The following is a 27,744-nucleotide window of genomic DNA, read 5'->3' on the forward strand; positions in this document are numbered from 1 at the left end:
ATCCATGTTCTCCAGAGATGCTGCCTGACCCAATGAGTTACTCCAGCATTTTGTGTCCTTTTCTGTAAGCCAGCTACTCCAGTTCCTTTTTTCTTTTAACTTTGAACTCTCACCCTGAAGCTATGCTCTCTGGTCTTTGATATTTTCACGCTGGGGAGGGGGGAAAGGTCCTACACTGTAGCTACCTACCGTATCTATATAGGTTTTTACACTTCCATCATGATTTTATATATTTTTTTCAGTGTGATTCTAAAGGTTGTATTTCCACCTCATATTCTCTGTAGCTACCCCAGGAAACTGCTTCACAATTTTGAACATGGTTTTTAGTAGTCCAGGTTTTTGCAGAGAAATGGCAATTTTGCTAACTGTCTTCATCGATCCAAACCCATCATTGGAATGTCTGTTCACAGCATGTATTCCTTCCCCTTTTTAAAATTATTGAAAAACTCTCAAGGACGAGTCTCATCCTGGACACTGCCTCTTCTCCTCTCTCCCATCAGACACGAGATGGAGAAGTATGAAAACGCACACCTCCAGATTCAGCCACTGTTTCTTCCCAGCTGTTATCAGGCAACTGAAACATCCTATCACCAACTAGAGAGCGGTCCTAACCTACCATCTACCTCATTGGAGACCCTCAGACTATCTTTAATCAGTCTTTACTGGACTTTATCTTGCACTAAATGTTATCTCCTTCATCCTATATCAGTACATTGTGGATGGCTTGATTGTAATCATATATAGTCTTTCCGCTGACTGAATCGCATGCAAAAAAAAGTTTTTCACTGTACACGTGATTATAAACTAAACTAAACTAAAATCATCGTTGCTACACAGTAGGCAACTGCCCATATGTTCAGCATCCCAGGTTTCTGTTACACTCCTTTGGGTGCCTGTCTTGCTAAAAGCACTGAATAAATGCAAGTGCTTACTGTAACACGTGCCGTTTTGCTTGTTGGATGTGCACTGTTGCTTTAATGTGCAGGGATCATGGAGCTGGAAGAGAAATAATCTGTTTTACATTCTCACTCTATGCCTGTGAATTGCATTCATGAATGCAAGTGCACAAAACTAATAAGTCACAGATAACAGGAGAAAAGGCTTTTCAGAGTTCATCTGGCAAGATCTTGCATTCCTTGCAGATGATTCCTGTTTATCTTTTCAGTTCCATTACATATCTATTCCACACTTTTGAACGATGATGATCTTTTGAGACATGCTGATAGAGTCATACAGCACGGGAAAAGGCCCTTCGGGCAAACTCATCCATGATGACCAAGATGCCCATCTAATCTGGTCCCATTTACCTGTAAATGGACACATAGTCCTGGAGTAACTCAGCGGATCAGGCAACATCTCTGGAGAATATAGAGAGATAGTTACTTCAGAGTCCGACCCGAAACATCATCTATCCATGTCTCCAGTGATGCTGCCTGACCCGCTGAGTTACTCCAGCACTTTATGTCCGTTTGTGTAAACACCTGCAGTTCCTTGTTTCCCTATTTATCTGCATGTGACCCATATCTCCCTCTAAACCTTTTCTATACACGTATCTGTCCAAATGCCTTTTGAATGTTGTTATTGTACCGACCTCAAATACTCTGGCAGCTTGTTCCATATAGTGCTGTAGTGACAAGGAACTGCAGGTGCTGGTTTACCAAGGAAAGACACAAAATGCTGGAGTAACTCCATATAGTGCTGCATCTCCAGTGCTCCAATTATACTACTGAGTGAATGCTGGAGACTGGATTAGACAAAGTGACACACACAATCATCTTCTATAATTATGTTTCTTACATAGATTACTTTTATTGGTACAGGTTTTTATTTATCTTTTTAATGTAGAAAAATACCATTCTGACACTATATTGCAGTGGGAAGGCAGCACATCATGAACACGTAGATGTCTGGTGTGAGGGTGGGTGGTTGTGAGTTGCATGATGAAACCTGTAGAGTAATGGCCTATTGGTATTTGCAACACTAGATTATATTGCACCCGTCACATTAAAAACTGCTCCTTCCTGTTTTATCATCACCACAGCCTAAAATTTTCATTGGGTTGAAACACCCAAATACAATGATTGTAAGTCACCCTCCCAGGCCACCATAACTGAGACCAAGTTCTCCAAAGTAGCTAATATGAAGTGAAAGAATGTGGATATTCAGTAAATCAAATGACACAGCTCGGGACTCAAGTACACTTGAGGTAACGCGATTGCTGTGGTTTTGTGACCACAGGTGACTCGGGGGAGTACTGGTTAAAAAATTGTTCCTCCTCATTGACTTAGTGGTGAAGCAAGCACATTAAAGTAAATCATGTGCATCGTACAAAGCTGGCACAAGGCAGTGCCAGTGATCTGGAAACCAACGGTCCCGTGCTTGGGCTGTATGGCGTGCATCATGTGCTTGAGGTCAGGGCAAGGAGAAAGGCAATGCCAGCACTCAATGATCCATGACTACAAACCGCCCATTGCTTCTCAAATATTGTAACATGAGAGCCGAGGGAGATAGGAATCGCAGCAGACATTTGAAAATGCCATTTTAAAACCATTGTGTAGGAAGGAACTGCAGATGCTGGCTTAAACCGAAGATAAACACAAAACGCTGGAGTAACTTAGCGGGACAGGCAGCATCTCTGGAGAGAAGAAATGGGTGACGTTTCGGATCGATATCCTTCTTTAGATGGTCTCCACCCGAAACATCACCCATCCCTTCGTTCCAGTGATGCTGCCTGTCCCATTTTAAAACCATTGTTAGGTTGAACTCGGTTTTTCCAATGCATCTAGTGAGATGATGACCTGTAAAGTATTGGTGTACAATGAGTTTTGTTTAGTTTAATTTAGAGATACAGCGTGGAAACTGCGGTAATGTATTTAGAAACATAGAAACATAGAAATTAGGTGCAGGAGTAGGCCATTAATTGTAATTAACACAAAGTGAAATTCGTTTTTTTTGATCTGTAGTCAAGAACTCAAGTTGTTTCTGCAAAATCTATGCGGCACTAGCTACAGTGCCCTCCGTAATGTTTGGGACAAAGACCCTTCATTATTTATTTGCCTCTGTACTCAACAATTTGAGATTTGTAATAGAAAAAAATCACATGTGGTTAAAGTGCACGTTGTCAGATTTTAATAAAGGCCATTTTAACACATTTTGATTTCACCATGTTGAAATTTCAACAGTGTTTGTACATAGTCCTCCCATTTAGGGCACCATAATATTTGGGACACAGCAATGTCGTGTAAATGAAAGTAGACACGTTTAGTATTTTGTTGCATATATTTTGCGTGCAATGACTGCTTGAAGTCGGCGATTCATGGACATCACCAGTGTCTTCTCTGGTGATGCTCTGGCAGGCCTGTATTGCAACCATCTTTAACTCATGCTTGTTTTGGGGGTCAGTTTTCTCTTCAGCATATAAAAGGCATGCTCAATTGGGTTCAGATCGGGTGATTGACTTGGCTACTCAAGAATTGACCATTTTTTAGCTTTGAAAAACTCCTTTGTTGCTTTAGCAGTATGTTTGGGATCATTGTCTTGCTGTAGAATGAACTGCCGGCCATTGAGTTTTGAGGCATATGTTTGAACTTGTGCAGATAGGATGTGTTTATACACTTCAGAATTAATTATGCTATGACCCTCAGCAGTTGTATCATCAATGAAGATCAGTGAGCCAGTACCTTCAGCAACCATACATGCCCAGGCCATAACACCCCCACCACCGTGTTTCACAGATGAGGTGGTATGCTTTGGATTTTGGCCAGTTCCTTTTCTCCTCCATACTTTGCCCATACATTCACTCTGATATAAGTTAGAAACATAGAAATTAGGTGCAGGAGTAGGCCATTCGGCCCTTCGAGCCTGCACCGCCATTCAATATGATCATGGCTGATCATCCAACTCAGTATCCCGTACCTGCCTTCTCTCCATACCCTCTGATCCCCTTAGCCACAAGGGCCACATCTAACTCCCTCTTAAATATAGCCAATGAACTGGCCTCGACTACCCTCTGTGGCAGAGAGTTCCAGAGATTCACCACTCTCTGTGTGAAAAAAGTTCTTCTCATCTCGGTTTTAAAGGATTTCCCCCTTATCCTTAAGCTGTGACCCCTTGTCCTGGACTTCCCCAACATCGGGAGCAATCTTCCTGCATCTAGCCTGTCCAACCCCTTAAGAATTTTATAAGTTTCTATAAGATCCCCTCTCAATCTCCTAAATTCTAGAGAGTATAAACCAAGTCTATCCAGTCTTTCTTCATAAGACAATCCTGACATCCCAGGAATCAGTCTGGTGAACCTTCTCTGCACTCCCTTTATGGCAATAATGTCCTTTCTCAGATTTGGAGACCAAAACTGTACGCAATACTCCAGGTGTGGTCTCACCAAGACCCTGTACAACTGCAGTAGAACCTCCCTGCTCCTATACTCAAATCCTTTTTGCTATGAAAGCTAACATACCATTCGCTTTCTTCACTGCCTGCTGCACCTGCATGCCTACTTTCAATGACTGGTGTACCATGACACCCAGGTCTCGCTGCATCTCCCCTTTTCCTAGTCGGCCACCATTTAGATAATAGTCTGCTTTCCTGTTTTTGCCACCAAAATGGATAACCTCACATTTATCCACATTATACTGCATCTGCCAAACATTTGCCCACTCACCCAGCCTATCCAAGTCACCTTGCAGTCTCCTAGCATCCTCCTCACAGCTAACACTGCCCCCCAGCTTAGTGTCATCCGCAAACTTGGAGATATTGCCTTCAATTCCCTCATCCAGATCATTAATATATATTGTAAATAGCTGGGGTCCCAGCACTGAGCCTTGCGGTACCCCACTAGTCACTGCCTGCCATCTCGAACGACTAATAAAGAAATCATCTCTCACAGTCCACCTTGAAGCTTACAAACTCACCTCACTGACTACAAAGATGCCCTCATTGCTGCAAAATCTGCCTACCTCTCCTCCATATTCACCGATCCCTGCCTAAACCACAGAACCCTCTTCTCCACAGTGGGCAACCTCCTCAAGCCTCGAGCCAACACTCTCCCTACCTCTACTCCGGATCTCTGCAACTCATTCCTCCACTTTTTCGCTGATAAAATCAGCACCATCTATCAATCTTTATCCCCTGTACCCGACTCCCCAGCATCTACTCCACCACCTACCACGGCCCCTCCTTTCAACATCTCCACTGACCTCCTTACCCCTCCTCCACACTGCTTCCTCTCCCAGTTTGACCTGGTCACCCCTATTGAAATCTCCAAACTCATCAGCTCTTCCAAACCCACCACCTGCTCCCTCGACCCTCTCCCCACTCCCCTGTTGAAGTCCTGCCTCCCCGTACTCTGCCCCTACCTCACTAATCTCTTCAACTCCTCATTGTCCCAAGGAATTGTCCCCTCCGCTTTCAAAACTGCTGCTGTTACACCAATCTTAAAGAAACCTGGTCTTGATCCCTCCTCTCTCATTAACTACCGCCCAATCTCAAACCTCCCCTTCCTTTCAAAAACCCTGGAGCGTATCGTTGCGTCGCAACTTCATTCCCACCTCCTTGCGTATAACCTACTTGAATCCCTCCAATCTGGCTTTCGCCCCCTCCATAGCACAGAAACTGCTCTCCTCAAAGTCCTCAACGACCTCCTCACCTCTGCTGACACTGGTTCCCTCAACATCCTCATCCTCCTCGACCTGAGCGCAGCCTTCGATACAGTGAACCATAACATCCTGCTCACCAGACTCAAGGACCTCGGCATTGAAGGCTCTGCACTCAGCTGGCTCCGTTCCTACCTTTCCAACAGATCCCACTTCATCTCTCTCCACAACCACACCTCTGCTACAGCCGCAGTCACTCAAGGCGTTCCCCAAGGCTCCGTACTCGGCCCCCTCCTCTTCATCATCTACATCGTCCCCCTTGGTCAGATACTCCGCCACTTCAATCTGGACTTCCACTGTTACGCTGATGACACCCAGATTTACCTTGGCACCAAATCCCCCCACACCCCCCCCCTCTCCCATATCAACTCCTGTTTGTCAGCTATAAAAACCTGGATGCAACATAATTTCCTCAAACTCAACAGCGATAAGACAGAATTCCTCCTCATAGGCTCCAAAGCCACACTCAGCAAAATCAATAACCCCACTCTCACCATCGACGGCACCACTGTCTCCCCATCTCCCCAGGCCCGCAACCTTGGCGTGATCTTTGATTCCACCCTCTCCCTTGAGCCTCACATCCGCCATGTCATTAAAACCTCCTTCTTTCATCTCCGCAACATCGCCAAACTCAGACCCTCTCTCACACCGCCTGCTGCTGAAAGACTCATCCATGCCTTCATCTCCTCCCGACTGGACTATTGCAACTCACTTCTCCTTGGCATCAGCTCCACCTACATCAACCGACTCCAACTGGTCCAGAACGCAGCCGCCCGACTCATCACCCACACCAAATCCTGGCATCACATCACTCCAGTCCTCAAAAAACTTCACTGGCTTCCCATCTCCCACCGGATCACCTACAAAATCCTGGTCCTCACCTACAAAGCCCTCCACCATCTGGCCCCCACATATCTCATTGACCTCCTCTCCCCCTACCAACCCTCACGGTCCCTCAGATCCACATCAGCCGGTCTCCTCTCCATCCACAAGTCCAACCTCCGCAGTTTTGGGGACAGAGCCTTCTCCAGGGCAGCTCCCAGGCTCTGGAACTCCCTCCCCCAACTGATCCGCAATTCCGTGTCCCTCCCCATCTTCCAGTCCCGCCTCAAGACCCATCTCTTCACCTCTGCCTATCCTTAGCCCCACGTCCCCGTCCCTTTTCATCTGTGCATTAATTGCCTCATGCTATGTTTTGTATTGAATTCTGTCTTTACTTTGTGTACTAGTCATGTCTCTACTATTTATTTCATTCCCCTTACATGTTTTTCCTATACATGCTCAATTTTTGTAAGGTGTCCTTGAGACTCTTGAAAGGCGCCCATAAATAAAATGTATTATTATTATTATTATTGTGAAAAGGACCCGTTTACTCCTACTCTTTGCTTCCTGTTTGCCAGCCAGTTCTCTATCCACATCAATACTGAACCCCCAATGCCGTGTGCTTTAAGTTTGTATACTAATCTTTTATGTGGGACCTTGTCGAAAGCCTTCTGGAAGTCCAGATACACCACATCCACTGGTTCTCCCCTATCCACGCTACTAGTTACATCCTCGAAAAATTCTATAAGATTCGTCAGACATGATTTACCTTTTGTAAATCCATGCTGACTTTGTCCAATGATTTCACAATGATTTGCAGGGGGGGACAGTTGCAGGGGATCATGAGAGGGTGGCTGATAGTTAGGGTGGTGGAAGTCTGGTTGAGTTGATGGCAGTCTGCAGTTGGGAGGTTCGTATTGATATATGTGTGCATCAAGGGTACAACGGTGAGGTTTTTTATTCCTCTTTTTATTCATCTTTCTAGACATAGCTGCCAAGACCAGCGTTTAATTATTCATCCCTACTTGCACCCGAGAATGTTTTGGTAAGATGCCTTCATGAAGTGCTGCAGCCCCCCAATGATACTAAGGAAAGGGATGTCTCAGGGCTTGGACCTAACAAAAATAAAGGAATGGTGCTCAGTTTCATAAATTGACAAGCCATAGGAGCAGAATTAGGCCATTCAGCCCATCGAGTCTACTCTGCCATTCAATCATGGCTGGTCTATCTTTCCCTCTTAACCCCATTCTCCGCCTTCTCCCCATAACCCTTCTACTCTAGCCTCTACTACTCAAGAACCTGTAAATTTCCACCTTAAAAATACCCAATGACTTGGCCTCCACAGCAGCCTGTGGCAATAAATTCCACAGATTCATCATCATCGGCGGTCACTTGAAACAAGTATGACTGTCCTCTCATGGAGGACGTCTGTGCGTGACCTTGTTTAACGTGGGGAGACTGGTGCACAGACAGCCACCACACGGTCCTTGACAGATCTGGGTCAGAATCCAGTGGCATGGAATCCAAGACGACCGGGGACCCTTTTCTGCTGCAGCTTTCATCCGCCTTCCCAGCCGTTGTGACGCTCCACTAAAGTCAGCCATCATCCTCCGCCTGTTCCACCGTTGAGGTCTTGGTTGGATTACTCTTTGTCAGAAACCTTACCACCATGGGTGACCCTACCAGGAGCATCGCTCCGGACGGCATCGCTCTCAGGATCACACAAGCTTCTCCACCACGACAATTAGTCTTTAATTGGTGGGTTAGCATTCAATAACCTGGACCAATGATGGGATGGAAGCTGTGAAAATAGAGTTAAGATAAGTAAACGCATTCTGAAATAAAAAAGCCAGTACGAATGCTATATCCTGCAACCTTTCTCTAATTCTAGCCTTTGTGCTTCTGTCAATTTCTTGATCCTATCATTGGAAATCATACTTCCACCTTATTCTAAAATATTCTGGTCTCTTGTTTTTCTTTCAATTTACCCTTTAAAACCCATCTTATGGACAAAGCGCTCCTAATACAGCTCAGTATCGAATCATTTGTCTGATGTGCTACAATGAAGGATTTTAAAAATTGTGTTTACTTAAGATTCCAGCTTCTACAGTTTCGTGTAACATCGAACTTCAAACAGTACAGCATAGGAACAGGCCCTTCACCCTACAATGTCTCTGCCGAATCTTATCTGCCTGTACATAACCCATATCCCTCCATTTCCTGTAAATGCACATGCCTGTCCAAAACTCCCTTAAATTCCACTATCATATCTGCGTTAACCACAATCCCTGGCAGTACGTTCCAGGCACTGTGTGGGGGATAAAACACTTGTCCCACATGTCTGCTTTAAACTTTGTCCTTCTCACCTTAAAGCTATGCCTTCTAGTATTTGATTTTTTTCCCATCCTGGGGAAAAGTGATCTGATTGTCTATCGTATCTCTGCCTACAATAATAATAATAATAATACATTTTATTTATGGGCGCCTTTCAAGAGTCTCAAGGACACCTTACAAAAATTGAGCATGTATAGGAAAAACATGTAAGGGGAATGAAATAAATAGTAGAGACATGACTAGTACACAAAGTAAAGACAGAATTCAATACAAAACACAGCATGAGGCAATTAATGCACAGATGAAAAGGGACGGGGACGTGGGGCTAAGGATAGGCAGAGGTGAAGAGATGGGTCTTGAGGCGGGACTGGAAGATGGGGAGGGACACGGAATTGCGGATCAGTTGGGGGAGGGAGTTCCAGAGCCTGGGAGCTGCCCTGGAGAAGGCTCTGTCCCCAAAACTGCGGAGGTTGGACTTGTGGATGGAGAGGAGACCGGCTGATGTGGATCTGAGGGACCGTGAGGGTTGGTAGGGGGAGAGGAGGTCAGTGAGATATGTGGGGGCCAGATGGTGGAGGGCTTTGTAGGTGAGGACCAGGATTTTGTAGGTGATCCGGTGGGAGACGGGAAGCCAGTGAAGTTTTTTGAGGACTGGAGTGATGTGATGCCAGGATTTGGTGTGGGTGATGAGTCGGGCGGCTGCGTTCTGGACCAGTTGGAGTCGGTTGATGTAGGTGGAGCTGATGCCAAGGAGAAGTGAGTTGCAATAGTCCAGTCGGGAGGAGATGAAGGCATGGATGAGTCTTTCAGCAGCAGGCGGTGTGAGAGAGGGTCTGAGTTTGGCGATATTGCGGAGATGAAAGAAGGAGGTTTTAATGACATGGCGGATGTGAGGCTCAAGGGAGAGGGTGGAATCAAAGATCACGCCAAGGTTGCGGGCCTGGGGAGATGGGGAGACAGTGGTGCCGTCGATGGTGAGAGTGGGGTTATTGATTTTGCTGAGTGTGGCTTTGGAGCCTAAGAATTCTGTCTTATCGCTGTTGAGTTTGAGGAAATTATGTTGCATCCAGGTTTTTATTGCTGACAAACAGGAGTTGATATGGGAGAGGGGGGGGTTGTGGGGGGATTTGGTGCCAAGGTAAATCTGGGTGTCATCAGCGTAACAGTGGAAGTCCAGATTGAAGTGGCGGAGTATCTGACCAAGGGGGAGGATGTAGATGATGAAGAGGAGGGGGCCGAGTACGGAGCCTTGGGGAACGCCTTGAGTGACTGCGGCTGTAGCAGAGGTGTGGTTGTGGAGAGAGATGAAGTGGGATCTGTTGGAAAGGTAGGAACGGAGCCAGCTGAGTGCAGAGCCTTCAATGCCGAGGTCCTTGAGTCTGGTGAGCAGGATGTTATGGTTCACTGTATCGAAGGCTGCGCTCAGGTCGAGGAGGATGAGGATGTTGAGGGAACCAGTGTCAGCAGAGGTGAGGAGGTCGTTGAGGACTTTGAGGAGAGCAGTTTCTGTGCTATGGAGGGGGCGAAAGCCAGATTGGAGGGGTTCAAGTAGGTTATACGCAAGGAGGTGGGAATGAAGTTGTGACGCAACGATACGCTCCAGGGTTTTTGAAAGGAAGGGGAGGTTTGAGATTGGGCGGTAGTTAATGAGAGAGGAGGGATCAAGACCAGGTTTCTTTAAGATTGGTGTAACGGCAGCAGTTTTGAAAGCGGAGGGGACAATTCCTTGGGACAATGAGGAGTTGAAGAGATTAGTGAGGTAGGGGCAGAGTACGGGGAGGCAGGACTTCAGCAGGGGAGTGGGGAGAGGGTCGAGGGAGCAGGTGGTGGGTTTGGAAGAGCTGATGAGTTTGGAGATTTCAATAGGGGTGACCAGGTCAAACTGGGAGAGGAAGCAGTGTGGAGGAGGGGTAAGGAGGTCAGTGGAGATGTTGAAAGGAGGGGCCGTGGTAGGTGGTGGAGTAGATGCTGAGGAGTCGGGTACAGGGGATAAAGATTGATAGATGGTGCTGATTTTATCAGCGAAAAAGTGGAGGAATGAGTTGCAGAGATCCGGAGTAGAGGTAGGGAGAGTGTTGGCTCGAGGCTTGAGGAGGTTGCCCACTGTGGAGAAGAGGGTTCTGTGGTTTAGGCAGGGATCGGTGAATATGGAGGAGAGGTAGGCAGATTTTGCAGCAATGAGGGCATCTTTGTAGTCAGTGAGGTGGAGTTTGTAAGCTTCAAGGTGGACTTTGAGAGATGATTTTTTTATTAGTCGTTCGAGTTGGCGACCAGTCTGTTTCAGTTACAATCATTTAATATATTTCTATCAGCTCTCCCTGCAACCTTGTGTCAACTTCAAAATGTTAAAAAGGCTATATAAGACTTTAGAGATGCAGCGCGGAAAGAGGCCCTTTGGCCCAGCGAGTCCGTGCCGACCTGCGACCCCCGTCACCAGCACTATCTTACGCACTTGGGACAATTTACAATTTTTCTGAAGCCAATTAATCTACAGACCTGTACATCTTTGGAGTGTGGGAGGAAACCAGAGCACCCGGAGAAAACCCACGCGGTCACAGGGAGAACGTACAAACTACGTACAGACAGCACCATAGTCTAAGGCAGAAACTCTACCGCTGCGCCATTGTGCCGCTCTAACTCTGTGCCAACCTTGTGTCGAGCAAAATATTAAATTAGCTATATAAATGCAAAAGCACTGGAACGTTGAATGATAATTAACCTGGTGACTTTTGAAGATGTAAGTACACCACTGAAATCCTGTGCCACTCAACTGGGAAATAAATGAAGGGTTAGACGGGAAGAGCGAGAGTGGAGCAGTAGCTGGATATTTCCAGCGAAGTGATGGTGTCGTCATGAATGGGTTTAATTGTCTTTTGCTTTGTTGATTTCTGGATTCCATCGCTGTTGGCATCAATTGTCAATTTAAGGGACAGTTAGTGCATTCTCCGGCTGTTCAGATCACACAAGACGGTATAGATTGTGTGTGTTTGAATGGGACTGAAGAAGGGTCCCGACCTGAAATGTCACCTGTGCATGTTGTCCAGGGATGCTGCCTGATCCGCTGAGTTACTCCAGCACCTTGTGTCTTTGTTTGTGGTTCAACGTTGCATTGTTTGTCATGTGCAACTGCACAGTGAAATCCTTTTTGCATATTTACACTTGCAGACGCTGCCATGTTTTGGCGCCATTTCCAAAGTCCCGCGCGCTCTGTCTACCTCCGTCACCTTCGACAGGATCGGACCGCTAACCAATGCCCCTCTCCTCGCCTGGCCATCTTTGTGTCCCAGCGAGCCTCCTGCAGCCAAGCTTGACGGTGCTGGAGGCATTACCACGGTTCACCCTCCTTCCAATCCTTGCTCCTCGTATCTGACCTCTCTAGCTGCTCCCTCTCGGTACCGAGGTTTCAAGAGCTTCAGGTCATAGATTATGGAATAATTTCCACTTCTCTGGCAGCACCTACGGGAAATAGACACAAAGTGCTGGAGTAACTCAGCGGGTCAGGCAGCATCTCTGGAGAAAAAGGACGGGTGACGTTTTGGGTCGGGGCCCTTCTTCAGACTTTAAAGCAGCATCTACGGGTTCTTGTTTCACTCGATTGTGAGATGTATCGCTGAGGATATCTATGGTGTGCTTTCTTTATCTAGGAGTCGGAGGGGATGTCATTCAACTACTGGGCTCTATTTGATGGGCATGCAGGAGCGGGCGCTGCCATTGTGGCCTCCAAAGTCCTCCATCACAAGATCGCGGAGCATCTTCAAGACGTGATGGGCGTGCTGCGCAACTCAGCGGTTCTGCCCCCGACCTGCCTCAACGATGAGCCGGAGGTGGTGACCAACACAAGGACGTTAACCAGAGCGGCCTCGCTGCGGGGGTCAATGGGGACCCCGGGGTCACCGTGCAGCCCTCCCACCCGCTTCTTTATCGAGAAGAAAATTGCACATGAGGGTTTGGTTATTGGAGCAATGGAAAATGCTTTTAAAGAAATGGTAAGTTCATGATGGTCATTTAAAGTATGGTTCACAAAAAGTCTTCAATAGATCAGCAAATTCCATTGAGAATTCTCTGCGGCATATTGCGACGAATTGTAACATTCTTTGTATCTTTTGGATTTAATACCTTTGTCTTTGTTTTTAAGGTAACACTGGTAGAGCTGCTGCCTTACAGCGCCATAGATGCAGGTTCGATACCGACCTTGGGCGCTTTCTGTGTGGAGTTTGCACATTTTCCCGTGATCGTGTGGGTTTCCTCCGTGTGCTTCCGTTTTATCCCACATCCCAAAGACGTGCCAGTCTGTAGGATAATTGACCTTTGTAAACTGCCCCTCGTGTAGGGAGTGGATGAGAAAGTGGGATAACGTAGAATTAATGTGAATGGGTGATCGCTGTGGATCTGTTGGCCGAAGGGCCTGTTACCATGGTGTAGCCCCAAACTAAACTACAGTAAACTCTCGTTTTAATGGACCTCTTTATAACGGATTTCGGTTATAGCAGATGGAGCGACCAACCTTCACCGCCAGGCCCGGCTGCCGATGCCACCCCCTGCCCGCAATGTCTCACTGGCCGCTTCCCTGCCCTGCTTGTAACTGCTACTGCCGACCCTCACCTGCACTCCAGCCACCGGCCGTCTGCGACCATTGACTCCGCAGATCCTCGCCTCTCCCCCGGCCGTCAGCAAGCCGGATTCCAGGCCCAGTTCTAGACTGAGAGTCTGAAGAAGGGTCTGGTCCCAAAACATCACCTATCCATGTTCTCCTGAGAAGCTGCCTGATCCGCTGAGTTACTTAAACACTTTGTGTCCTTTTGTGCATTAACCAGCAATGCAGTTGTTTGCTTCCACTACTTGATAAGTCATAGGAGCAGAATTAGGCCATCCAGCCCATCGAGTCCACTTCACTATCCAATCATGGCTGATCTAACTTTCCCTCTCATCCCCATTATCCGGCCTTCTCCCCATAACAATACACACACGTACTTATCAGGAACCTGTCAATCTCCGCTTTAAAAATGGCTTCCACAGTCGTCTGTAGCAATGAATTCCATAGATTCACCACTCTCTGACTAAAGAAATGTCCCCGTATCGCCTTTCCAAAGGTATGTACTTACACAGTGATCATTTATTACTCAGTTATAGCGGACAATCGGCAATAACGGGCACCAGTCCATCTGATGTCCTTCCCATTGATCGGTGCAACAAAGACCTGGGGGTTGCGAAGAAGTTACTTTATGTGCATTTGCTCCTTATTTCATCATGTTGCAGTGGATCTGATGGTACATTGGCACTGTACATAGTATACATTTTAGATAGAGCGCCAAAAAAATGGTGAAATCCAACCTAGATTTTTTTTACTTTAGCAAAAAACGTGCCATAATCTCGTCAGGGACAGCATGCGTTGATGTAATGTCGGATGCTTTGCATTTACTTGCCACATCTTTAACACCTCATTTAATATATGGCACCAAATTTGAGCATCAGTCTGATTATGCTGTCTGAAATAAGGCCTGAACTCACGACCATCTGAATCACACAAGGTTGTTGCCAATTAAACCTGTCTTCAAACAAAAGACGCAAAGTGCTGGAGTAACTCAGCAGGTTAAGGGCATGTCCCACTTGGGCGTCATTTCGTTGACATCATTTACACGTCACGCCGCACGACGCGCGTATGGCATGTGGTGGCGCAGGCAGTGACGCACGATAGCGCGCGGCGCCCCAGGATTTTGGGATTCTCAAAAACCTCGCGTGCCACCTGCGTGACGCGCAAATGACTGCCAAGTGGGACAGGCCCTTTAGGCACCATCTCTGGACAAGATGGATAGGTGATGTTTCGGGTCAGGATCCTTCTTCAGACCATGCCTAATATCAAAGAGATACAGGAGACTGCAATCTGGTCCGCTGGAAAAACTCACTTGATCAAGCACCTTCTGTGGAGGTAAAGAGATGGGCGATGTTTTGTGTTGAAGCGCTGCTTCAGTTCTTTGCCTCCATGGTTTAGTTTAGTTTAGAGGTACAGTGCGCAAACAGGCCCACCGAGTCCGCACCCACCAGCAATTCCCCCATACACTAGCACTATCCCACACATTAGGGACAATTTATAATTCTTACCGAAGCCAATTAACCTACACACCAGTACATCTTTGGAGTGTGGGAGGAAACCGGAGTACCGAGCGAAAACCCACATGGTTACATGGAGAATGTACAAACTCCTTACAGACAACATCCATAGTCAGGATCGAATGTGGGTCTCTGGTGCTATGAGGTAACAACTCTACTGCTGAGCCATTGTGCCGCCCCGAATATTGCTTCATTCACTGATTTCTCTCAGACGTTGGTTTTAACTCCTAACACCAGGTGACTAGCTTGGGATAAATTTCAGAGTCGAACTAAAATAATTTTGTTATCCTTTTTCTAAATACATGATTTCAGCTCCCTCATGAGGTCGTGCAGAGAAAGTGCTCAAACAAGCAACATTTCTTGGAGTACAAATAGCACAAAACCATTAAAGGTGTTAGAAGAACATTAAAGAGATTATGAATAAAGACATTATGTCTATATGAATAAAGACAGAAAATGCCGGGAAAAGATGATGCCTGTGGAGAGAGAAACAAGAGTCAATGTTTAAAGGCAATAACTTAGAAAATTGACAGGCAATTAAAAAAACACAGTAGGTAAACAGGAAAGGTTGGAAATATTTATCTGATCACAAACCATGTGCAGATTTTAATATTTATCCATCAACATTACAAGGGTAGATTATAGTGTTATTACTGATTTGCTGGATGTGGGGGGGTTGCAGTGTGCAAATTGCCTTTGACGTTCTTTATATTGCAACAGTGACTACACACCATAAAGGTATTTCATGCTTTCAAAAGTATCCACAGTACTTTTGCTTTGTTCTGAAGAAATACAGGTAGGTCTGTCTTACTTCAAGCAGTGCCATAAGTCGAATCTTGCTAGGTTCACCTATACAATCTTGAATGCATTGAACTGATTATTGCTGCTCAGGGGTAATAAAAAGTGTAGCTTCCATTCCATTTTAATACAGTTAATCAGCAAGTTATGGTGATTTGGTTCATACCTGAGGCAACCCTTTTATATTCATTGCAAAAGCTGGACGTTATGCTAATTCTGATTTCATGAAATGAAATTACACCCGTTGTAAATTGCTAGTTTGGTGCGCATTGGCCTGATCTGCCTCGGTGACACTGGGAGGATAATGTTCTGAATATACATCTCATAATTTACTGAATAGAGAGTACCTTGAAAAAATGGTCTGATGATCCAATGCTGGAATTAAACAAAAGTGCCATCCAGCGAGTTCAATATGATAACTCCATCCCAAATACCATTTTTGGACTGATTATTATTTTGAAATCAATGAAACCACCTCCTGTCAGCAATTTTCTAGTCACACTTGCTGAGGCAGGAATATCCATGAGAGCAATGCTGAGAGGCTTGGTATATCCTGAGCAAAACAGCGGGTCGGGCAGCATCTCTGGAGCACATCGACAGGTGCATTTCGGGTCAGGACCCTTCTTCAGTAGACAGGTAAATGTGTTTGCAAGAGGTATTTCATGTAGAAAATGGGCTGCTCTTAAAGCAGCTGCAATGTGGTGAAGCTTAATACCATTGAACAAGCCATGGTCAGTCTAAAGAAGGATTCCGACCAGAAATGTCTCCTATCCATGTTCTCTACAGATGCTTCCTGATCCTCTGTTTTGCTCAGGATTCAAAACACTTGACCTGTGTCTCCATGCAGTAAGGATATTTCTCTTATGTCTGAGAAATCTAGAACTGTGGTGGGGGAGAGGCACAATCTTGAAATAAGGAGGGGTCATAATTCAAATAGAATTCAATGAATTTTTCAATATTCATTGAATGGGATGTGAGGATAGAACAAGAAAATGGAGTTGAGGAAGCTTGACTGGCTGTGAGGAACAACATTCTGCTTCTGTTTTTTTGTGGTCTTGTTAAAGTGAATTGATGTTCTAAAGAATAATGCAAGATAATTGACCACCAGGTGGCACTATCAGGGTGGAGTTGGACTGGTGTGGGTCACATTTTGACCACCGGGTGGCGCCACGATGGCAGCCTCGCCAACAATCTGTCTGTCTTTTCGTCTTTTTTTGTTATTTTATGTGTATTTTAAGCGTTTACGTTAATGTTCCCTGTTTTGTTTTATGTGGGGGGGGGGGGGTCGGGGAAACTTTTTTCCAAGATCGCCCCGTCAACGGAAGGCTCGAGGCCCCCGACTGCGGGAGAACAAAGAAGGAAAGAGATTGAACATTTTTTTTCGCCTTCCATCACAGTGAGGAATGTGGAGGAGTCACTGTGGTGGATGTTTATGTTAAAATGTGTTTTGTTGCTTTTTATTGGTATGACTGTATGGCTAATCAAATTCCTCGTATGTTGCAAAACATAGTTGGCTAATAAAATATGATTATGATTAAGAATTAATGTGGCGAATAATGCAGAAAAAAATCAAAAAATCAAAATGGATCTTAATGAAACATCAATGATGACTTGGAATAGACATAAAATGCTGGAGTAACTCAACGGGTCAGGCAGCATTTCTGGAGAAAATAGGTGACCAAGGGGTCTGAAGAAGGGTTCCGACCCAAAATGGCACCTATACCTTTTTTCCAGAAATGCTGCCTGATCCACTGTGTTACTCCATCAGTTTGTGTTTATCTTCAGTATAAACCAGCATCTGCAGTTCCTTCCTAAACAATGGTTTCAATGGTTCCTATACAATGATGACTTGGAGTTGACTGAGAAAGCAACACAAAGGCTTTGAAAAAGTGAATAGAAAATAAAATGCTCTGTCACTTCAAACAGTCCAACACCGCCCTGATAGCGTCCCTCTGTAAGCCTTGTCGCTTACAAACTTGCTGCTATTTCCCATATTGTATCAGGTTCCATTCACCCTTCACAACTCTCCTTGCAGAATGGTTCCTGGCCCCTCTTCTGAAATTTGACATTCCATTTCCTTTCTTTCCCTTCAAACCATTTCCCACCAAATCTTTTAAGTCCGAGAATTCTTCTCTTTCTATTCACACCCCCCTGCCTCTCCACTGATGGTTCTACCACTCCTCCCTCGAATTCCATGAACCTCTGCAGCTCTTAAACTCCTTTCCATCTGCCAGACTCTTCTTAAAACTCATCCCCCTATCCATGAGTTTCAGCTCCCCTCCAATATCACATTCACCATTTTAACCACTGTAAATGCACCACTGTCACGAGTTAAGTAACCAAAATAGGTAAGAATGGAACCAGTTTGTGTGTGAGAGTTATCGATGTGCTTTATATTTTACTTCAGTAAATGGTGAACGTGGGACCCGATTCATGTCTAAGGAAGAGGCATAAGTGTGTTCCAGTTTCCTCTCGCATCCCAAAGCATGCAGCTTTGCAGGTTAATTGGCATCTGCAAAATGTCCCCTAGTATAGGTAGTGAATGCAAAAGTGAGATAGCATAGAACTAGTGGAACGAATGGTCACCATGGACTCGGTGGCTGAGGGGCCTTTCAATCAAAAACGACACAATGTGCAGAAGGTTCCGGTTTGGTACATGGTGTGTCCATTATTGAAGAGCTAAAGGTATAAGCTAGAAAACTATAGGGCATTGAGCCTTTCAGTTATGGTTAATATTGTGGAGTAGAAATTGATATGCAAAAATTAATTTATCAGATTTATACAAATATCAATCCTCTATAGGCAGTGAGAATGAAAATCATGCATTGAGATTAAATGCACAAAATTACATCTTGAAGTAACATCACTTCATTGACTAACAGCTGGATATTTCTATAAAGGGGGACAAAAATGCTTACAACCCCAAATCGTTGAAGGTGATCACGTAATTTTCCAAGAGGTTAATGAACTGTATAGAGTTACACACTGGGGGCTGAAGCAAGCAAATGAATGACCCTTTGTGGCTTGTGTACTTGTGTTTGCTAAACTCCAATGATATTTTAACCCGTTTCCTTGTTTGTGGTATTTCTGATCGACAAATTTTATGTTGCAAATGCTGGCGATAGCAGGTAGGATCAACTGGGCACGTCAGATTTCTAACACCACAAGCAGTTTATAGTCTGTTATTTGAGCCAATTTTCATAACTTTCTATCATGTAATTAAACATTCAAGCTCCATTATTTAGCAATACTAACTCCATCGCCCCCAGGGTTCACCACATTTATTATGAGATGGCAAAAACTTGCTAAATCAGCACATCTCCTTATTAAATGTTTTTAAGGTTCTTGGAAAATTTGATGGACAGGTGGTTGAAGACTTGGTACAATTCATCATTGGTTGGCATTACCAAGCACTTATTGAATTGTCAGCAATTTGTATGCATTTCTTGAGTCATTGAAGTCAATGTAATACAGTACGTGGATGTCCGTGCAAACAAGAGTAATAAAGGTTGTTTGCACCCACCTTCATACACTTCATTCCTCTTAGATAGTGCCAGAAGTTCCTGTGACTATTGAATACTGTTGTTTATGTCTCATTCTTACTGCTGTTTGCAGGACACTCAAATTGAACAAGAGAGAAGGGTTTACAATATCTCAGGTGGATGCACTTCCTTGGTTGTGATATTTCTGATGGGCAAGCTTTACGTTGCAAATGCAGGGGATAGCAGGTAAGATCAACTTGGCAAGTCGTGTTTCTCTAAGAGTAAATGTGAGGTGAAGGTTTCAAGCAAGACCATATTGCTCACTAAAGGCTGTGTTTGATATCAGGCTCAAATGTGGGAACCACACCTTTGAATCAGATGGTTGTGGATTCAAGACTTTCTCCAGAGACTTGAGTATAAAAATCTCACTGATGCTTCTGTGCAGTATAAGAGAGTGTGATCATCTTTTGGTGATGGTATCATTTTAATGAATCATTTAATCAACATTCTACCTGCATCTGGCCCCCATCAATGGATGTGAAAGATCCTAAGTCTTGTTATTCCCTTTATCATGTATCTATACACTGTGGATGGCTCAAATGTACTCATGTATAGTCTTTCCACTGACTGGTTAGCGTGCAACAGAAGCATTTCATTGTACCTTTTCATTGAGGCCAATTAACCTTCAACCTGCATGGCCTTGGGATGTGAGAGGAAACCAGTGCAACTGGAGGAAACCTATGTAGGGAGATGGTGCAAACCCCACACTGACGGCACCTGAGGTCAGGATGGAACCCGGGTCTCTGTCCCTGTGAGGCACAATTTCTACCACGGCGGCACAGTGGCGCAGTGGTAGAGTTACGATGAAACCGCGAGCTGGATCGACAGTCCACACACACACACACACACACACACACACACACACACACACACACACACACACACACACACACACACACACACACACACACACATCGCAAATGCGGGGGCCAGGGAAAGCGGGGGAGCGCTGTCTGAAATTCACACCCGTGATGAACAGGAAGGTAAAAGACGGCTGGCACAGTGTACGGTAAGTCCTTTAGAGAGGGTGGGGGGGGGGGAGAGAAGGGGAGAGAAGGTGGGAAAAGGGGTGGAGACACTTTTAAGAAGCCAGACAACTTTTAAGAAAGTTTAGCGGGCATTTAAAATTACTGGTCGGTTTTCCTTGGTTCTGAAAACTCCAATGAGCCAATTAAAATGCCCAGTCAGCAAAGGAGATTGCCCACGGCTACCTCGACTGCCTATAACTACATAGCGACCCCACTCCACCGCACTACGAGTTCAAAAGAACCATGCCGACCAATGTTTATTTGCGGAAAAATTTTCAGCATGCTGAAAATGTTTCCTCAACCAAACTGAGGCCGCGAGTATGCGGTAACTTCCCTTGAGCATGAAGGAGAGTTCCAGTGACCTCCTAGGGCCACGTGTCGACCATGCTGCAAGTTTGAGTCGAGCGCAAACTCTTCTAAATTCGCAAATTAGGTCCCCGCAGTGGGAAAGGCCCTTTACAGCACATGAGACCTGGGTTCGATCCTAACTACGGGTGCTTTCTGTAAAGAATTTGTACATTCTCCATGTCACTGCAAGGGGTTTTCTCCAGGTGCTCCAGTTTCCTCCCACACTCAAAAGACGTACAGGTTTGTAGATTAATTGACTTTGGTAAAAATTGTAAATTGTCCCTATTGTGTCGGATAATTGTGTAGGATAATGCCAGTGTAGCTGGTTGGCACGGGCTTGCTGGGCCGAAGGGCCTGTTTCCACACTATATCTCTAAAGTCTAAAGCTACACTACTGTGCTGTCCTCCATGGCTGCATACCCTTGGATGTGAAATCCACCTGATTGTGGATTTCATACCTAAGAACACCGGCTGAAGTTGTCCAGTAAGATTCTATGTTCCATATCCATAGTTATCCAGGAAACAAAATAACAGCATTCCTGAAGATAGAAAGAACTGAATTAAATTTTCATTTGAGTTCTTATCCCAAAACAAGTGCATAACTGCCACCACTATTTCACACCAGATATCTGGCAATGTTGTTTAATTATCGACTTTTAGATTAACTAACACACTGTCAATCTCCCTACTGGTAAATAGCATAGTTCAGCATTATAATTGCCTTCTGAGATACGTATCACTGTTTCTATTTACCATAAAGATTAAGACATGTTTGCAGATGCTGGGGTTAATATTAACTTTGTGCGATAGAGTAAGTCAGAGTTGGTGAATTGACAGCTTGAGTTACAAATTTTTTTTTTCTCATTAAAGTCAAAGGGAGAAATGTATAATGGGCAGCTACTGAGTCGTCGTCCCCCGCCCCCCTCCCCCCTCCCCCACCCCACCTTTACACCTCCACATAGAGTAAGCTGCAACCCCAATCTGCTGCTTAGATTAATTTCATTACTTTAAATGTCAGCTTCTGGCTTCATTATTCATTTTGGTAATGAATTGTGACCATAAACAGGAGGGGTTTGTGAAAATCTTGACTGTAATTCATAACAATGTCTTTGCATTTGTGTGCACTGTGAGTAACTTGGTGTGAATTATACTGTGCTAGCTCTCCCCCCTTGCTTTAATGTCAAATTAATAGCACAAGTACATAAATTCTTGGCTGAGGGAATGATTTTATATTGGAGAGCTTTGTGTAGGTTGCATTCCAGAAGCAAGAGGGTATGAAAAGGCAATTCAGTGACTGTCAGGGGAGGTCTTACTGTGTGAACCTTTGGAATGCAGTTTAAGTAGTAAATCATGTTAAAAACTGACCAGTGACTAATGGCGCAGTTATGCTTAATTGCATCATTTACAGTCCTTTCTCGAGGTCTGATAAAACGACTAGTAAAATACTTGTCTGAGTGACAGTGACTTTTATGCCCTTGGTAGGATGAAGGCACAGCAGTAGGGAGCACTTGGGCCATCTCCACCATTTTAAAGATCACAACCAGTCTGAATTTGGCTGAAGCTCAGTTTTTCTGTTTATTTTTCATAAACATTGCCTCTCCAAAGTGGCTGAAGTGTGATGGCATGCAGGGCCTGAATGAAATGGCAATTAAAGTGAACAAGCAACACCAAGAGTGTTTGCAACAGAAAAAACTGCAAACAGTTAAATTAGCCAGGCCAGTTTAAAACTGACAATGGGACAAACGGAAATGCTGCAACCTAATGAAATGTTGCTCAGTTTCTCACTGCATGGATATCACCTGACCAACGGGCTCTTCCGGCCTTCTCGATTTTTGCTCTTGTTCTAGATTTCCAAACTCCAGCCCATTCCCCTCATTTACCGCATGCGAACATTGGGATAGAAAAATCTGCTGACTGAGCTCCATAGAGATGAATGTTCACAGTGCTATTAAAACCCTTACACCTCCATGGTATTCACTTTGATTGCATGTGAAGATGCCGCAGCCATGACGATGGTGCCTGAGTGGGTGGCTCTTTGCATCCTCCGCATCCTCTTCCAAGAGATTTGCTACAATGTGATACAATTACTCTACTCATTAATATCTCCTTTTTACCTGTAAATCTAGAACTATATTCTTCACTCTGTATTTCCCCCTTTGCTGTACCTGTTGTTTTTGTTTGACTTGATCCTATATGCGTGTAGTATTGTATTATCTGATTTGATAGGATGCAGAACAAACCTTGGTACATGTGACAATATTAAAACTTAGCATCATCGTGTGAATTTAAAGGTCACGCAAGTCTGCTTCTTCCCGCCCCCCAATCAACCCCCCCCCCACCCCCACCCCCCACCCTGCATCAGTCTGAAGAAGGGTTTCGGCCCGAAACGTTGTCTATTTCCTTCGCTCCATAGATGCTGCCGCACCCGCTGAGTTTCTCCATCACTTTTCTCTACCCACGCAAGTCTATTTTTACATCCTATATCTACATCATGTATCCCGGTGGGTCAGCAGATCCTCCTTTAATATTCTAACTCTTCCATTTCAGGGCCATTATTATTCGAAATAGAGAAATCGTTCCAATGTCTTCAGAGTTCACGCCAGAATCAGAAAGACAACGACTCCAGTACTTGGTAAGAGAGAAATAAAGTGCTTGGGGGCCTGGCTATTTCAAATGAGTTGCTTCCATCTCTCGGTATCAGAGACAGCACTCGAAGAGTAATTCGAAGATTTGAAGCACTTCAGACATATTGTATGGGGATGTATGGGGAACTGGCTGGGGATTAAAAGGAAAGGAAGGGAAGAAGTTTGTGGCTGCCATTCCCAGAGAAGGAGGAGGGAGGTTAGGGATCAGGAGAACTGAAATCAAGATTCTGACAACAAGTGGAAGTTGTGACTCAGGTGGGGAATGCAGGGGGCTATTGTAGGCTGGGGTTGTGGAAGTGGGAAATCAATGGCAACTCACTGTGGGGGAGAGGTGGCCAATCTGACAGATTAAGAATGTGAGCACTGGGGAATTCATACCTTGTTCTCTTCGAATCTTCGAATGCCCTGCAGAGATTTGGACCACAATCTTCTGCTATACTTGGAAAAAGATTGTTGCATGTGGAATAACACCACCCCGTGTGATCTTAATGTGGAAATATCGTCAGGGTCACAAGGGTCATTCTCAACCAGAAGAGACTGGCTGGCTGAATTTCTTAATTGAAAATAAATCACTGTACAATCAAATGTCGAGGGAGTTATTTTAAACCTGTTCATTCTGAACTTCATGAATAAAAGACTGAAGCTAGATGGCAGCAGGCTCACTCCCAATCCTTTGTCTGGCTACTCAGTCGGCAAGGATGCAGTCTCACAGACTTACACTATTCTGGGTTTTGTTTTCCTTGTCGCTGCCAGACAAAATTATTCATATAATAATTTAATGGTCTTGGTACCGCCTATGTGTATTTTAATAGTGTAATGATTATGGATCTATGATACCGATTCTAAGTCTAATATCTTGGCTATTTTAAGATTCACGACCTTGATTGTAAATGCCTCCGGAACATCGTTCTGTCAATGTCTGTTACTATTTCTGGCTGTATAATTCGTTAAGACCTCTACATTCCTTCATTTCTAGTTCCATTATCAAACCACAACACTTCTCGCTGACAGGGGTGGTGGTGAAAGCAGAAACAATAGTGGCATTTAAGAGGCATTTGGATATGCAGGGAATGGAGAGATATGGATCGCATGCAGGCAGAGGAGATTAGTTCAACTTGGCATCATGTGCAGCATAGACATTGTGGGTTAAAAGGCCTGTTCGTCCTATGTTGAATCCCTTACTACATTTTGGTAATTTAACATCACTCCAATTCTTATTCACACTGCTGACTGATTAAAACAATGTGCCGAATGTCTTCTGCATCACCTGTGATGCCACTTTCAGGAAACTGTGAACTAATACTCCTAGGTTTCTCTGTTCTATAACACTCCGCAGGGCCCTGCCGTTCACTATGAAAGTCCTGCTATGGTTTGACTTTCCAAAATGCAATACCTCGCGCTTATCTGAATTGAATTTCAATTGCCATTCTCCAGCCCACTTACCTAGCTGATTGCGATCCTGCTGGAATTATTACTAACCTTCTTCATTGTCAACAATACCACCTATTTTAGTGTCATCTGCAAACTTATTAACCATAGATAGACACAAAATGCTGGAGTAACTAAGTGGGACTGGCAGCATCTCTGCGGAGACCTCTCCAGTTCTGCACCTGCAGTTCCTTCCTACACAACTTATTAACCATGCCTTGTACATTCGCATCCAAATCATAAATAGAAATGAAGAACAACAGTGTTGATCCCTGTGCCACAACACAGGCCACAGGCCACCAGTCCAATAAACAACCTTCCATCATCATCCTCTGCTTCCGAACATCAAACCGCCTATGTACGCTATCTAATCTTCCACACTATCCTTCCTTGTGATCTTGTCAGAGGCCTCTGTGAAGTCTTATAGACAACATCTGTTATAGATGTGTAGGAAAGAACTGCAGATGCTGGTTTAAATTGAAGGTAGACATAAAATGCTGGTAACTCAGCGGGTCAGGCAGCATCTCTGGAGAAAAGGAATGGGTGACGTTTTGGGTTGAGACCTTTCTTCAGACCGATATAGATGTATTATTATAAATCATATGGACCTCCAAACACTATTGTTAAGTTAAATTAATTGTTTTACTTATTATTTGGAGCAGTGAAATTATTAGATTATTACCTTTTAATTATATTTTACTGACACATCAGAACATTGCCACTTTTTCTTTATTTACTCTTGCCGTATTTCTATTCTAACCCTTGACTAGTGAATTGATTTTTGATGCCTCCAGTTATGTTTTTGCGGATTGTGATTTTTTGCCAGTTGTGAAATATGATTGCAACATTTTTTACCAAATAGATTATGGTTTTGAACTTAATCAATAATGAGAGGCTGAGGCAGCACTAAAGACACAGGCACCCTGTATTGCTGATAAAGCTAAGGGCAAAGGCTCAGTGGTGTGGCTGCAAATGAGAGTCAGACCAAGGATGCTCTCAGTAGAGACAGACAATGAGATATTTTTAGGATTAGGGCCAGTTTGTCATTTATTGGGCAGTGGGACAAAATTGTTAGGGTTAGGTTGTAGTTTGTGGGCAGTGGGACACATCCCCTCTGGTGCTGGTCTCATTGCTTGAGATGTGTTTTCACCATTTACTACCACTTTTGTTAGGGTTAGGGTTAAACGTGGTTCGTCGTTGAGAAATCCTGGCATATGTATGTATTGAGATGTGAAATGGACGAGGCAGTGATGTGTATTAAAAAGGTTCAGTTCCTAGATTTGTTAGCCAAATGCTTAAAATTGATTTTTGATTAAAAGTCGCACAATTCATTCACACCTGTATGTGCAACAATCAGGTTGGGGAATTGCATAAGAAACACCATATTAATCACTTAACCCCTTCTCCCTTAGCAATGTAGTAAGTGTGTGCACATTGTAGAAGTAATTTCTTGTAAGGCATCGCCATCTGTTGTATGCAAGCTAATTTTAGTTTTTAACGTTCCTGATTACATTTAGTGGCTTACTGTATGTTTGTTCTTTGTAATCTTGGAGCAAGCAACAATGAGGCACTTCAACCTAGGTTTATGAAGTCTGATGCTTTCATAACTATGGGTTTATCAGTAATAAGGCTGATTTGCATACATTGGTATTATAATCTACAAGAATGAAATTGGATTTAATTGGATTTGCACCGGATCTCAAAACTACTTTGGGGATAGTTTTAACTTAACCTGCACATTTTCTCTTTTACGTTTATGTCCACAGGCCTTTTTGCAACCACTTTTACTGGGGAATGAATTTACCCAACTAGAGTTTTCCAGAAGAGTGCAGCGCAAAGAACTTGGGAAGAAAATGCTTTTCAGGGATTTCCACATGACTGGCTGGTAAGACTGTAACCATAAAGGTTATTGAGTCTGTTCTGTGGGGAGTTCCCTAATAAATAAATTTAATACATACAATAGGTGTTCAGGTACAATAGTCTTAGTGCACAGAAATGGCCCTTCTGCCCACCACGTCCATGCTGCCTTTTATGCCCAGCTACAGTAATCCCTTTTGTTCAAAATAGGACCCTATTTTTCTATGTTTAAGATGGAACTACAGATGCTGGAAAATCGAAGGTAGACAAAAATGTTGGAAAAGCTCAGCGGGTGAGGCAGCATCTATGGAGCGAAGAAAATAGACAAAGTTTCGGGCCGAAACGTTGCCTATTTCCTTCGCTCCATAGATGCTGCCTCACCTGCTGAGTTTCTCCAGCATTTTTGTCTACCCTATTTTTCTATACCTTGCCTATTTATGTGTATCTGTCTAAATCCCTCTTAAACCTAGCAATTGTGTGTGATTCCACCAACAATTCTCTGTGCAAAACAAAACTGCTCTCTCCTCAGATTCTCTAACTCTCCTTCCTCGCATCTTGTACCTCTGCTCTCCTGTATTTGTGCCAACTACTTAATTCCCAGGAGTACAAAGTCATGTATTTTGGGAAGTTAAACCAAGGCAAGACATATGGGTTGAATGGAAAGACCCTGACTGTGTAGTTGAACAGCGAAACATAGGGTACAATAACATGGTTCCCTGAAAATGGCAACACAGGTAGAAGTCATATGGATTGCTTGCCTTTGTCAGTTGGATTATTGAATGCTAGCATTGGGACATCATGTTCAAGTTGTACAAGTCGTTGGTCAGACAGCACTTGGAGTATTGTGTACACTTCTGGTAGCTGCACTATAGGAAGGGAATGATTAAGTTTGGAAATATTCACAAGGAAGTTGCCAGGACTGGAGGGCTTGAGTTATAATGAGAGGCTGGATAGGCTGGGACTGTTTTCCAAAGTGAAGGAAGCTGAGAGGTGACCTTATAGAGGTTTATAAAGTCTAAAACTAGGGGGCATAGGTTTAAACTAAGAGGGGAGGATGTAAAGGGGATTTGAGAGACAAGTTTTTCACACAGCATGGCAGGTATATGGAACGAGTCACTGAGAGGAGATTATGGCAATGGGGGCTTTGCTGATAAACGAAAACCAAAGTGTGCATCAAAAGATG

General features: G+C 44.3%; 1 protein-coding gene across 1 annotated transcript in view; it reads left to right on the top strand.

Moving 5' to 3' along the window:
- ppm1h (protein phosphatase, Mg2+/Mn2+ dependent 1H) overlaps positions 1 to 27,744 on the top strand; it is a 112,827-nt gene that overhangs the window by 65,036 nt on the left and 20,047 nt on the right. Inside the window, exons 3-6 of the mRNA XM_033038100.1 lie at positions 12,452 to 12,793; positions 19,329 to 19,441; positions 23,179 to 23,263; positions 26,471 to 26,589. Of these exons, the coding sequence (XP_032893991.1) occupies positions 12,452 to 12,793; positions 19,329 to 19,441; positions 23,179 to 23,263; positions 26,471 to 26,589 (659 nt within the window). The remainder of the gene's footprint in view (positions 1 to 12,451; positions 12,794 to 19,328; positions 19,442 to 23,178; positions 23,264 to 26,470; positions 26,590 to 27,744) is intronic.

Source organism: Amblyraja radiata, chromosome 19 (assembly GCF_010909765.2).
Source record: "Amblyraja radiata isolate CabotCenter1 chromosome 19, sAmbRad1.1.pri, whole genome shotgun sequence".
Classification (NCBI taxonomy): domain Eukaryota; kingdom Metazoa; phylum Chordata; class Chondrichthyes; order Rajiformes; family Rajidae; genus Amblyraja; species Amblyraja radiata.